A 14,438-nucleotide genomic window follows, 5' to 3' on the forward strand; every position below is an offset into this window, starting at 1 on the left:
ACAATTTTTCTATCATAAAACTATTGCTGCAATGTTTTCCTAAAATGATCAACAAGATGCGTAACAGGAAATTTTTTAGGTTCCCTCATGAAAGCATTAACGCTCTCCGCGATGCTGGTGGTAAGAATGCTGTACCTCCTACCTTTAAACTGAGACCTTGCCCAATTACACGTACCGACATTATTTTCTAGGTAATTAGCCGCACCCGAGTGGATCATCCACAACTCTTCAAGTTGTCTCTTAAATTCCTCGTGGCCATATGCTTTTGCTGCATTAATAAAGGCAGGATCAAATTCATCCCAAAGAGCTTTGGACATTCTAAATTGTGACTTAATGTTACCTTTGACGTGGTAAAAACAAACGCCATGAGTTGCATTGTGAAATACTTTAAGAACGGCTCTCCTTATGGCAGTGCATCGATCAGAGATAATTACCAACTCAGGTCTATCACCAATCACTCCGTGTAACTTCATCATAAACCATTCCCAAGCATCATTGTTTTCTGAATCCATGATCCTAATGGCTAACGGATACAATTGATTGTTACTATCAAGACATGTTGCCACGAACATGCTTCCACGATATAGTCCTTTCAGATGAGTACTATCTACAGCAATGACAGGCCGAATGTACTGCATAAATCCCTTGATGGAAGATCCGAGTGCTACAAAATAGTACAAGAAATTACCATCTCCATCCTGCTCGAGGTGAGTGACTGTACCCTCATTCGCTGTAGTTAGTACGTGAGAGTATTTAGGGAGCAAGTTGTATGATTCTGTAGGGTTGCCGCGAATTATTTCAAGACCAACTTCTCTCGCCCTATATGCCTGCTGGTATGTTAACTGAACACCGTATTCTTGTTGCATATATGCTCTTATGTCATTGGGAGTATAAATCCTCTTATCTTGAATATATTTTTCTGCGATAATATGACCGACAACCCGGCTCCTTACTTGACGACGTCCATAAACCAATACCTCATTATGACAAGTGTGTACATTATCAATTCTCTTCACCACCCAAGGAACATTTTGCTCGTTCGAACTTCTAGTTGCTCGAATACGCCATTTACATGATTTTGAACAACAGTGAGCCTCGAAACGTGTCGTAGTAGACCGTGCAATCTTGAAATCAAACTTATCTCTAAAGGCCACCTTGCGTAGTTGTAATATAAGCTCATTCTTCTCAGCAAATAGCTTACCCACGCCGATATCATCTGAGTCACAACTGCTAACAAAGCTTGGAGCAACCATGTTCGAAGGCAAAGTTGGAGCAAGACTTGTAAGGGGGTCAATTCTCCTTCTCGATCGAACCATAGAAGGAATAGGTCTATTGCCTCTGTTATTCACAGGAGTATTGTCTTCACACTCATCCTCATGCTGAAACGACGGAACATTCGAAGGACCGGCTCCTCCATCATCACCATCATCATTGAAACGAGTGCCCCGCCTCGTATTATTAAAAGGTTCTGCACAAACATTATCACCCTCTGTCTCATTATGAAAATCATCATTGTCCCGAAAATTATTGTTGTGATACGGAGAATATCGTTGCTCCAACGACGTTGTTATTGTGAGTTTTAACTCGACAAAGGCAGAACTAACCTCCAACTTATTGAAAATTAATGGAATATAAGTTTTTTTCTTAACAAAATTTTTTTAAGGTAATTCCCAACATTCTTATTAGTTGGATAAACCATATTAGCATACTGACGTGGGTACCACAGCCCAAAAATGTTTTTTCTCCACCTCATTTTATTCTAATAAATTTTCCTTTTACAAGTCATACGTATCTGAATATCCCATAATAATATTTTAAAATATAGTTATCTAAAGTTTGAATACCCTTAAATATTTTTAAAATTAATAAAAACTGATCATTTGGGGATACACGTGAGGTGTGAGACATACACTTGGCATTTTCGGTAAGGTGCATTTAATCAGTCCATACATAGAATCAAAACGAGCGAGTTTCAAGTTACGAAGGGATAAAAAAAAAGGAAGAAGAAAAAGATGTAAAGTGCGCTTTATCTCCCCAATGGTATAAAAACTCCAAGAAATAATAATAATTGAAGCAACATCCATGATGACTATACACTCTACAGTCTACACATTGGATTGACAGCGATGATACGTAAAGCACGCACTCAAAATCATACTAAGGTTTTCTTACATTGAAATCCCCTCCCCCCCTCTCCCGCAACAAAAAAAAAAGAAAAGGAGACGTGGGGCCCCCGCGTTGGACCTTTTTTGAACGCCAAACTCCATCAGCGTAACGCCCTAGCTTAACCTAATCCCAATTTGTTCATGCCATAATTACAGTAGTTGGTACAAAATTATTTGACATTATAATATATTATATCATATAATTTTGATCAGATGCACCCTGTCGTACATGTCATATTGCACGACATGATAAGTGTCAATTTCTCATTGATAGAACTGTATTACAAACTTAGTGTATGTTTGGGAGTTAGAATTAAGTATGAGATTAGATTAACTTGGGGATTAAATATTTTATCCCATATTTAGCTACTTTGCTTGGATTGGATTAGGAGGACTAAATTTAAATTTAGTCCTTAAATTATGGGATTAACAATCCCAATTTATAAGTGGGTTTAGATGAGGATTAGGATAAGAGAGAAAATTTATTCATATTTCTTTCATAAATAACACTATTTTTTATTTGTAACCTAAAATTTAATTACTTAATTAATTATTTTATTCATGATTTACTTGAATTTATTTTTTATTTTGTTTTTATAGTCTAATTAAATTGGTACTTTTACTCCAATAAAATTAACTGTTCACTAATTTGTACAATAATTAATTGTATTAAATTTAATAATCACCAAATAATATTAAAAATAAGCATGGAATTTACTCATACAAGTAAATAATTGATTTTATATATACATTATTTGCTAACTTTTTGATAAAATAAAAAAATATAAAATATATGATAAAAATTAATTAAATAATTAAGTAGTTTTATTAATTTATATTTGTTTATTATAATTATGACTACCCAATAACTAATTTACGACATATTTAATTCTCTTGTTAATTACCTTTAAATTAATTTTAATTATTACTATAAATATTCATAAATATTTTTTTGTATTTAAATATGATTTAACATTGTCTAATTCGATATCAAACATAATCCAGCTTAATCCAATCCAATCCTAATAATTAGTCAAGTCCAATTTCGTGTGCCAAATGTAACCTTACAACTCTGTCAATAAAATAATAACATATGTCTTATTTAGAGATGGCCAGTGGACCATGCCGTGCTAGCCTATCCCATCAAATAAAGGTTCAAGCGTGCTCATACTTATGTCGTACCATGCCCACTATGTGCTTCGAGTCGTGCCGTGCCATACTTTGCTTAATTTTTTTTTTCTTAGGCCCGGCATGGCACATGTGTCATGTTGTACCTAAGAAAAAAAGTCCGCTAAGCTTTTCTCTTTTTTGATTCTTTTTAAGAGGGCATGCCAAATTATCGACGTATTTTTTTCAAGCATGTGTACTTTTTAGGGTCCATGTGCTTTTATTCAAATTTAATAGAATCGAAAATTCAAAACTTAAGTCCATATTCAATAATAATAAACTAATAATAGTAAAAGAAAGTAATATTAATTAATAAGTTTGAACCTATGTTATTAAATTTTTTTTAATACTTAACAATAACAATAATAATACATTTTTCTTAAGGGTTAACTTAATTGTTAACTTAGACTTACATACAATCATAGATCATAGTTCATAATGATATTAATATATATTTATAAAATCATGATATTTATAATTTTATTTATTAAAATCATGATATCAATTATTTTTAATAAATTATAAAAATAAATCAATTATACTATTTTTTAAACTAAGAATTAAATGAATTAAAAAGCTTGTACTAATAAAATATATTTAAAGATTTAATTTCAAGTTATTTGTAAAATTATAAAATTTTTAGTTTACTTTCATTAAAAAATAAAACGTGTTTTTTGCAGGTTTTTTCATGTGCCGTGTTTTACCCCATCTCTAATCGTACAATGCTTTTAAGGTTTGCGTGCTTAAAATTCTAAACCCGGCATAGTCCGCGTGCATACCGTACCGTGCCGTGCGGCATGCTCTATCGAAACTTATTTGTGCCGTGCCATGCTATATGGACACATGACATGCCACGTGCCATGCTAATGGTAGCAAGGTCGTATAATCATATTCTATATACAATTGACCCTACTAGGATTTTTTTTCCTCCTTGAATTTTGTGTGCGCGTGTGTATATATATATATATATATAAATATTAAAGGAGCTCCTTTAATATTTGTATGAAATCACATATTTAGTTACATATATAATTGTTCCCAATAATCACGTAGTTAATCTTGTTGTTGGTATTTCAACTTCTATGATGGTTGTATAATAGCATGGAACAAATATTAAAGAAATAGTGAATACATAATTTCTTGTAGATTATGGGATCCGAAGATTTTACGTTAATTACTATAGACTAAAGTTTTTATCCCTTACCGAAACCATGAAAGAGACAATTCATGACTTAATACAATAAAATAAAAATGTCATGAAACAAGCAAACAAGGAAGGTTCCATGGTGTAGTGGTTAGCACTCTGGACTTTGAATCCAGCGACCTGGGTTCGACTCCCGGTGGGACCTTTATAGTGACGGTTTCTTAAAAAATTAAGATGTTAAAAGTTTTTTAAAAAATATTTCCGTTGCCGGGAATCGAACCCGGATCTCCTGGGTGAAAGCCAGGTATCCTAACCGTTGGACTACAACGGATTGATGTTAATCGTCCAATCAGTTATTTATTTAATGTATCCCAACTTTATGTTGTTACAGAGGTGAATGAATGTACTCGGGCTTTATGCTGTTACAAAGGTGAATGAATATACGACCTTGCTACCATTTTCGTGGCAACTAAATTGCTAATTTCATTGATTAGGAAAGCACAAAACTTATGGCAACTTTCACATATCCAAGCCCAGGTTCATATACAGCAACAATCAAGCCAGTTCCAAATCTTAAAACAATCAAACCATAGCTTCTTAACAACGAGGTGGCATCATTATTCTGCTAGAGAATTTTCTCAGGTAGCATGTACCATGTGATTGACCCTAATATGAATTATATGCTTTTTCTAAATTGACAAGCTTCAAAGACTGTAATGCAACAAGTTACAGCTGACTGTGAACCTGAGGGGATCAGAAGGCATTAACAATTCCTTGTTACTGGTATTTGCCATACTCAATTAGATTAGAGCATTTACAGTACAAATTATAGCTGCAATATCTAAGCCAATGAAAAAATCAACAAGACCAAGAAAATTTGAACTTAATTTCCTCTCTTTATTTTCCTGTATCATTCACAGATTCATTCTAAGAAAATAAATGTCTGCATCCGACGGACACAGCTACATATTGTCAACAGCAAAAGCCTTTAGCAAATTTTTTACACTTTTTCCCTAAAGTTCTCAAAAGTAATACTGGGATAATGTACAAGAGAAGGGAGGCCAACAACAACTAAAGTAATTAATCAAAAACCAAGTCAGTGCTTCCATTTTATCTGGTGAAGAAAATATAGTCCATCTTCTTGTTGCAGCACCTGCTTCACACTTAACCGCTTCAGCAATGACATTATGACTTTCTTCACCGTGCTAAACTCATTAACTCTCACGATGTTTCAGTATCAGTGTCAGAGAAATGTCTTCACTACTACTCCAATCTGCAAAAATAGTTATTCAAACAGATAGTCTTAAAATCTTATTCTGTTCGAAGTAAAGAAATGGATTGCAAGAATTCTCAGGCACTTAGTAGAGAATTAAGTTTTCTGAATTTTCTTCGATGGAAATTTTCTTTTACTCTACAAAATTCAGCACAATGGAAGAATTAAAGAGCATGTATTATCGTACACTTACGTCTTTTGCTCATCATTATCAGTCTTTTGCTTATCATTATTTTTCTGTTCACTCTGCATCCTTTGATCCCTCAAAGTTTCTCCCCACATTTTGGCCTCTGCAACAGCTCGTTCCCTATCTACAGCCTTGTCTAATATCCTCAGTTTTTCATTTGGAGAGCTACGGCCCTCAGTCCTTTTTTTATGAACCTTATGAACTTCATTTGGGTCATACGGATGAGCCACCAAGTATTCAAGAGCAAGAACCACATCACTGATGGAAGGACGGACACTAGGATTTTCCTGGACGCACATGCACGACACATTTAAAGCCCTCCTAAACATTGACTCTGGGAACTGACCATTCAACAGTGGATCTGCGAACTGTGGAATATTCTTTCTGTCTTTGATCCTGGGACGTACCTAAAAATGAATCAATTTGGCTACAATCAGAATATTTATTAATTGAAAAATAGACTTTGGCAATTTCAGTAAACAGAGCAGTTTTCATTCAATTATGCATAGAAGCTAAAACCATTCCCACAGTAAAACTGCAGAACTGACACTGCTATTGATCTTTTGTTATAGAAGTTTGATTGACAGAATTAGGAACCTTCAACATGAAGATCTAGTGCATACAAAAGAAGAGTGTTACCCAATCAACAAGCATTCTTTCGTGACCCTGACTATCATCCATTGCTGGACGTCCCGTAATTAGCTCCAGCAAGACTACACCAAAACTGAAGATGTCAGATTTTGCTGTCAACTTTCCAGTTGTGGCATATTCAGGGGCACAATAACCATGGGTGCCCATAACTCTCGTCGAAACATGCGATTTGTCACCAGTTGGACCGAATTTTGCGAGTCCAAAATCAGAGAGTTTTGGATGGAACCCTTTGCCCAGTAATATGTTTCCTGCTTTTAAGTCCCTATATATAACAGGAGGATCTGCTTTATTATGCAGATATTCCAATCCCCTTGCTGCACCAGCTGCTATCTTCATCCTCGTATTCCAATCCAGAGGCTTCATTTCAGGTGTAAGACCTGCACAAAGATCAATTAAAACTTTGTAGCTAAAGATATTAAATGGATGGGACAGGCTCAGTGTAGTCCATGTAATGGAATTATCAGGATGGCACATTCAATGTTAATGTAATTTGTTAATGTGATATATATTATGTCAACTTAGTTGTCTTAGACAATCAGAAGTTACAGTTTGACTTTATCAAAAATCAAAACCAGTCATGTCATTATCAGTATCATCAACTCCTTTGTCTAAATATTTCACTTCTTCCAATAGCAGATATGGTTTGATTTTGAACATCTAGGTATCATAGATAAAATAAGAACTAGGCACATTGAAAATATTACCGAGGAGGTGATCTTCCAATGATCCCAGGGGCATGTATTCGTAGACAAGAAGACGCTGGGTTCCCTCAGCACAGTAACCAATTAAATGGACAAGATTCGGGTGACGCATTAGAGAAAGCATAAGAACCTCCACAAGAAATTCTTTCTCACCTTGGAAGCCCGTATCGTCAAGTTGTTTAACAGCTACAACCTGCAAGAACCAAAACACTTGTGATCAGCAAACATAGATTAGAGGTCTAAACATCCTATTGCTAAAATAATGAGGAAAAGAAATTTGTAATTACTTGAAAACTTACCTGACCAGTTTCTGCTAGTTTCCCTTTGTAAACGGCTCCAAATCCACCCTGACCAAGAAAGTTTGTGTCCTTGAAATTATCCGTCGCAGCTACAAGCTGTCTATAGGTGAATGTATTTTCCTTATTTTTATTTTCATGAGCACTGAGGGTGTCATCGAGGGTGTTTCTTCGAGCTGGTGTTTCCTGTCTCTCAACTGTATCGATTCTCGAAGGACCTGATTCATTAAACAAAACACAGCCTTAATTAAATTTTCAGGCATGAACCATGAGATTCCAATTTGTAACAGCAGATAAAGTTCAGAGGTTTCCAGACTCAAATTCAGTACAGTGCATCAGATTATTAAAATAATAATAATAATAAAGAAAGAAAGAAAGAAAAATCATGACTTTATGAACTATTGCTAAGGTCAGCTATCAAAGATGGCGAGGCTTTTCAAGGATTAATCAACTGGACAATTCTTTTATAACCCTGTTAACTAATCTTTATGTTAATCGTTGAAGGAAATTGAATCTCGGAATACATAATTATATCAACTGGACAGTTCTCTTATAAACCTGTTGACCAATCTTTACGTTAATGGTTGAAGGGGATTGAATCTCAAAATACATAATTTTCTCTTTTGCACTTGGATTTGTTACGTAATGAGCATCATTTGTTCAAGGGCAAATTTTGATTTTTCTATTCGCAGTATGATGTCATCTTTAATTGGTTTAATATTGACCAATCAAAACTCCTCAAACCCAGAAAAGAAATTATAATTAGAAGAAACAGTTGAGGCCATTTCATATCACAATGTGCTCAAGAAACAGAAACATGAACAAAAGAATAAAATAAAACGAGAGTAAGAAAAGAAATTAACGAAGACTGACCTGGAGAATCTTTATCTTCATTGATCTTGGGTTTGGTTTTCTTCTTCCTCCAGCCAAAACAGGGGCAATTTGGACTCATTTTCTTCCTCTAACAAAGAAATCAAATACCTTTTCTCCGAAAAGCAAAAGCCAATATTGCTTTCTTGCTAAGATGCACTGAAATCCATGATGCTGAAACTTTTAGTTCTACGGTTATTAAGCTCAAAGGTCATTAAAGAAACAAAAAAGAAAAGAAAATTGATTCTGGTTTTGTACGGACGTAGATTTATGGGAGGTTTTTAAAACGGTTGCAAGAGGTGTAATTTATTTTTCCTCTTCGTCTTCGTTGTTCTTTGTTGACGAATGTGAAAGGCACACGTTGCCAATCAAACGAAAATAATTGTCATTCCAGTACGGAACCCGTTACACGTTTTCCCACAGATTCTTCTAATGTCTCTCGTTCTCACTTCTCATTTATTAACGTCATACTATTGCGTCATTCGTTCATATACAACATCGTTTTAAAGTAAGATTATATAATTATATCTCTCTTAAAAAAAGGGGTAATTTTTAAAAACCTCCCCTGAAGTTTGGGCTTGTTGCAAGTAGATGGCGAGAATTGATTTATTTGTAAAAAACCCCCTACCGTCAGTTAAGTTTAACATTGACCGTTAGTTGACCGTGCAAAGACAATATTACCCTTAACAATAGTTTATAAACGAAAATAACTAAAAAAAAATCAAAATTATTAGCTATTTTACACTTTTTAAATTATTGATATTTTCTTAAAGTTCTTATAAAAAATTAAAATTAAAAAATTAAAAAATCCTCTTTAAATTATTGATATTTCCTTAAAATTCCTACAAGAAAGATAAAATTTAAAATTAAAAAATGAAATAGTCATAATCTTTACCTATGATATTATAAATTTTTAGAATTGACAAGGATAAAATTGTCAAAAAATAGGGTTTGTGCTTTTTGCACCAATAATTTTGGTTTTTTTTTTTAGTTATTTTCGTTTATAAACTATTGTTAAGGGTAATATTGTCTTTGCACGGTCAACTAACGGTCAATATTAAACTTAACTGACGGTAGGGGGTTTTTTACAAATAAATCAATTCTCGCCATCTACTTACAACAAGCCCAAACCTCTGGGGAAGTTTTTAAAAATTACCCTAAAAAAAGATGTAAAATTATATAACCCATTATAATAGTAGTGTTTTATTGACTATGTAATCTGCTTATCAGATATTTTCTTTGCTTACTACTATTGGGGTTTGGTGATTTTTTTTTGGAGGATTTTATTTATATTACTTATTATGAATTTATGAATTATGATTGATGGGTAGTGACATGTGCTTGATGACCTGTCGACATTCTATTTGTTGAGAGCTTAATCTGTTTTTATTTGTGGATTTGATAATTAATATCTGATGCTTATCCAATACATCTCATATGAAACCATTTACTTGCCTAAAGTGTGCCCTTACTTTAAATAGAGATGATTTCATTGAATCACGATGAGAATTCAGGCAACAAATAGTTGTTACCGCTTACCATATCCAGGTCAATATAAATGGATCTTTTTTTCTTTTTCTTTTTTCCTAACCCACCAAATTGACGCAACGAATATTGGATTAATAGGGTATCAAACCCAAAAGCACACTTTGTTTTGTATGCTTCTCAACAGTTCTCATAATTATGGCCATAATTCTCAGACAAAAATTCACTAAGAAAAGTGAACGACAGTTTATATGATCAAGGACGTCTTGACACTATTTTTCTTAGAACTACAGAAAGACTGAAGCCGGTTCTCATCTACTGTGCCAAAACCTGATAGATGGACGCCGAATGCTGCCAGCCTATTGATATCTCGGGGAATTGGGGATTCCCAAAGACCATCCCACCAAGCTGGAGGCAGAAGCGGTGTGAATGCACATTGATGAGACTGGTGATGGCAACTCAATGGCCCTGCAAATCGGTTCCAGACGTGCCCCCAGCCAACCTGAAGCCTTAATCCGCCTGTTAACAAATTACTTTGAAAGCTGCTTAAGAATGAGAAACTTAAGTCCGTAGAATTATCTCCTGAAAGAAAACAAGTGTTTAGATACCTTCAGTATCACTTCAGAAATGGAATTGTTCGCAATTATAGATCAAATAATAAGAGAGGGGAAATCAAGGAATGAAGAGCATATAAGTACCAAGACTGTTGGCTGCAGCAAGTGCAGCAATCAGCTGAGCATAAGTAGTCCCAACACGCCTGAAAGCCCCAGAAACAACAGCATGTTTTGCACGTGATGCAAGAAAGAAGTCTACAAATGCAACCCATCTGGGTGCAGGGCCCCAATCCTTTGCCCTGAATTCTAAACTAGGCAATCTGTTAACATCATGAGAGATGTTTCCTCTGAAAGCTTTATAATCAAAGTAAAGAACCTGGAATCATAAATGATAAAACAGAATTAGAATCAAGTGGAGAAAATGTTTGGAGCTGTGAAGGTGATAACTTTTCCATTTACAAACAACATGATACGGTATCTCAGTTTATTACCTCAGCAAATTCACTTATATTTGGTGTAATGGTTTTTGCAAAAGAGGGGGTATCAGACACTATAACTGTCTTAGGTCTAGATGTCAGGTTCAAGCTGTTCACCACTTTTCTAATGCACTTCACTGCTGCCTGTACAGCTCGGACAGACCTGAAACATCATAAACAAGAACTTGAATCATTAATCAGATAAAGTTTCATCATTACAGGACAAGTCATAGCCATCTTAGTATGACCTATCTCAATGTATGAATTATTCCGTATAAAACATAAGAGATAACTTTCTTCAGAAGATCCATAAAAGAAATTTGAAAATCCAGCTTTTCCCCGATAACATAGTGGAAGCAGTGTGTGTATATACATATATATATATATATATATAAAGAGATCTAATCAGTTAAATCCCACAGGAGAACAGATATAACAAGTTAGGATTTTCAAGTGCACTCTTAAATTAGCCCTACATGGGCATAACAAGCAAACTTTCGCCACAATTCTTCTAGAAAAGGCACATCTATTAGGTATTTAATTCTTTTAACTTTTACCCTGGATGATATACATCACTGTAGTGCAAGTGATAGATTATGAGAAGAAACAAAATAATATTAAATTCCTTAAATAACAAACCTCAATCATAGACTTATTAAGCATGATTGTTTCCTTTGTAACAAGAAATCAGAATAAGCAATACCTATTTGTGAGCATCCGCATATGCAATGAAATATCAGGATCCACCCCATTACCAAGAACCCATTTGACAGCTTCTTCAACATCTTCTGAAGGAGAAATGAGCACTCTCATGAGCTCACCAAATACGTTAGGCCGAGCATGGAGAGACTCAGGATGTCCAAATAAATCATTAGCTGCATTTCTCATTTCAGGGTGTACATTCTTCAAGAAAAATTGAGCTGCCACAGCATCTGTTGTACCTTGAAACCTGCATCCCACAATTAAACGTTAATCAATGATACCAGAGACGAACACACTGGCATCAAAATTGTTCCCACATTACCATATGATAGGTTGCTCCCATTTCCTCCAGTTGCTACAGAGGACATTTGTTTGGGGTGGCTTCTCAAAATCATCAATCCTCATAACAAGATGCCTTCCATACTTCTTTAAACAACCATTGCGTCTCCAAAGATGCTTGACTTCTTCCAAGGTAAAGGAAACATTGGAATATGAAATATACTCCCCAAAAGGATATTTTCCCCTGAAGTAGATAAAAGAAAAGAAATAATCAGGAGATAAGAAAAAGCATTATAATATGTCTAAAGTTCCCTACTCTGCAACCACACATCAGGACGAGAAATTGATGTACTATATTTAATATCGTAAAAATCCTGGACAGAATTTTTTAGCCTACAGCCAAAACATTCAATCATAGTAAAGTGATATAAAGAGGCAGTTGAGAAGTATTCTGGTGCCTCTCATTTCACCACCAACATGCAATACTATAGAATTACTAACATGCAGATAAGCTGCAACTGTAACTTTTGCTATTGGTAGAAGTAAATATTGAAATTGCAGTGATTTAATAGATAATAGAAAGGCTTGAGAAAGGACCAATATGCCTGGTTTGCCCAATGATCAGGGACCGATTCAACATTACACTCAGCGCTGCACCAGTTAAGATCTTGTACATTTCATTCCCAAAACCTGCCTCCGAAGCCTTCCCCAACACAAACCCATGTTTGCAGAACTGCTCTGGAGGAAGATTGCGAACTCTCGAAGCCCCTGTAACAGGATTCCAACAGGTCAGCTTCCAGTTTCGGGGCACCAAAATAATAGCATGTATGTCTACAGAAATTAAAATGTTTTCATCATAATAGTTCATCAGTAACAAAGCAAGTTCATATTCCCATCAAGAAATGAACCCGTCAGAAATTATGAAAGAGCTCAATAATACGTTTAAATTGACTTCTGAGCAAGTAAAACTCAACTAAATTTCTATGGTGCACACATTTTAAATTGATAGTAGCTAGAAGCGTAGCAATAGTACCATTTAAATCAAAGTGACGCTGGATCAGTTTCCTAACTTTAAGGCTTTCTTCCCGAACACTGCCCTTGAAATCCTCGCCCATTTCTTCCACCGTAGCGCACCGTTTCGGATTCGATACCGTGCTAGTCTTTGTCTCTGACTCCGACTCCGACTCCGTCTCCGTCTCCGTCTCTGTCTCTTCGAGTAATTGAGAAGAATCGACGTCGTTTTCAACTGGAAGGAAAACATCAGCGCTTGTATTAGGAGGAGTATCAAGGGGTCTGAGGATGAGCATGGTCATCGTCATCAGCAAGCCTACGCCAGCACTACATATTACGAAAACGACGACCATTGTTTGTACAGACAGTCGTCTCCGTCTCGATCCACCGTGTTTCATCTTTTTTTATTGTCAGCTGCCGCCTGTCCTCCGTTTTCAACCGACAAATACTGCTCGCTTATCAAGTGCGTGAACAGAGCAGCAGCAGCAGTAGCCACTTTACACTCGCTTTTACTAAACTTGGCCTTGTCGGTGGATATTTTTATTAGGTCCAGCTACGTTGGATTACCTCCACCTCCAAAGTATATAATACATCTGACCGTCAGTTACTATTATCAAATAGATCTGACCATCAGGATTACATGTCCTGAAAGCACATGAAACGTACAGGATTAGAGATTACCCGTTGAGAGGGTAATTATGATCGAATACGGTGAAAATAGATTAAACTTCAGTATCGGTACAAGGGTTGAGATCTATGAATATCATTTTTCCATAATCGATCCATTTTCGACTTCGAGTGGGTTGTGAGTAATTAATTAGTGGACGCGTGTTGTAAAGCAGAGATAACAATCAAGCACGAATCCGGATTCATATAAAGATCAACAATAAGCAGCGTGCATAATTCATCGCATGGGTTCCTGGATCCGCAAACACAAGTCATGTGGTAAAGAGAATGGAAAAGAAATCGGACAATTAGGGTTAGACTCATAATTGGAAAGGAAAAACATATACGGCTTTGTTTCTTACTTGTAAGTTTGAACGCGTGTGGAAGTCAGTTTAATGAAATAAATATTACATTAATATAGCTTCTGTTGATAATGGATTTGCAATAGGAAAATGTATTCCGGAAATGATGCTAATTTTTGTGTGCAATGTATTTGTCAATTTAATGTTATAAAGGACCTGTAAGTATGTGACCTGTGACACGGTAGAAGAAGTCAGGAAAATAAAGAACAATTAGTTATAAAATCCTTTGATTTTAGTTGGCATGTTGTTTGTGTGATAATATGAGAAAACTGTAAACAGAAGTATAATTGTGTGTGATTTGTTAAAAAAAATTTCATTATTTATCAGTGGAGAGGCTGTTCGAGACATTAAAGCAAGGTATCTAAGGACGAGCATTACTAAGGAGGTGCATTGTTGAGCGAAAAAATGATTTGTCATAGAGGACATTTGTCATTTCATATAGTTTATAA

At 35.2% G+C, this 14,438-nt stretch overlaps 3 protein-coding genes and 2 non-coding genes across 5 annotated transcripts; 1 reads left to right on the top strand and 4 right to left on the bottom strand.

Annotated features, from left to right (window-relative positions):
• Positions 1-20: 20 nt before the first annotated feature.
• Positions 21-1,919, bottom strand: LOC107175615 (uncharacterized). The gene is made up of 2 exons (XM_015527217.2): positions 1,911-1,919; positions 21-1,610 (listed from the first exon to the last, which is right to left on the bottom strand). Exons 1-2 carry the CDS (start codon positions 1,917-1,919, stop codon positions 21-23), a joined length of 1,599 nt encoding a protein of 532 aa, XP_015382703.2.
• A 2,690-nt stretch (positions 1,920-4,609) lies between these two features.
• On the top strand, positions 4,610-4,681 carry TRNAQ-UUG (transfer RNA glutamine (anticodon UUG)). The gene has a single exon. It is a non-coding gene; the product is annotated as a tRNA-Gln (tRNA).
• A 54-nt stretch (positions 4,682-4,735) lies between these two features.
• Positions 4,736-4,807, bottom strand: TRNAE-UUC (transfer RNA glutamic acid (anticodon UUC)). The gene has a single exon. It is a non-coding gene; the product is annotated as a tRNA-Glu (tRNA).
• Positions 4,808-5,352: 545 nt separating this feature from the next.
• Positions 5,353-8,863, bottom strand: LOC102607307 (probable serine/threonine-protein kinase PBL7). Its single transcript, XM_006468774.4, has 6 exons — positions 8,458-8,863; positions 7,588-7,802; positions 7,292-7,481; positions 6,576-6,964; positions 5,943-6,343; positions 5,353-5,749 (listed from the first exon to the last, which is right to left on the bottom strand). The coding sequence occupies exons 1-6, from the start codon at positions 8,534-8,536 to the stop codon at positions 5,740-5,742; spliced, it is 1,284 nt and encodes a 427-aa protein (XP_006468837.1). The 5' UTR covers positions 8,537-8,863; the 3' UTR covers positions 5,353-5,739.
• A 1,190-nt stretch (positions 8,864-10,053) lies between these two features.
• LOC102614748 (uncharacterized) lies at positions 10,054-13,965 on the bottom strand. Its single transcript, XM_006484063.4, has 7 exons — positions 12,984-13,965; positions 12,556-12,718; positions 11,994-12,194; positions 11,673-11,918; positions 10,985-11,132; positions 10,638-10,869; positions 10,054-10,521 (listed from the first exon to the last, which is right to left on the bottom strand). Exons 1-7 carry the CDS (start codon positions 13,357-13,359, stop codon positions 10,187-10,189), a joined length of 1,701 nt encoding a protein of 566 aa, XP_006484126.1. The 5' UTR covers positions 13,360-13,965; the 3' UTR covers positions 10,054-10,186.
• Positions 13,966-14,438: the final 473 nt, after the last annotated feature.

The sequence above is a fragment of the Citrus sinensis genome, chromosome 2, assembly GCF_022201045.2.
Source record: "Citrus sinensis cultivar Valencia sweet orange chromosome 2, DVS_A1.0, whole genome shotgun sequence".
Taxonomy (NCBI): Eukaryota; Viridiplantae; Streptophyta; class Magnoliopsida; order Sapindales; family Rutaceae; genus Citrus; species Citrus sinensis.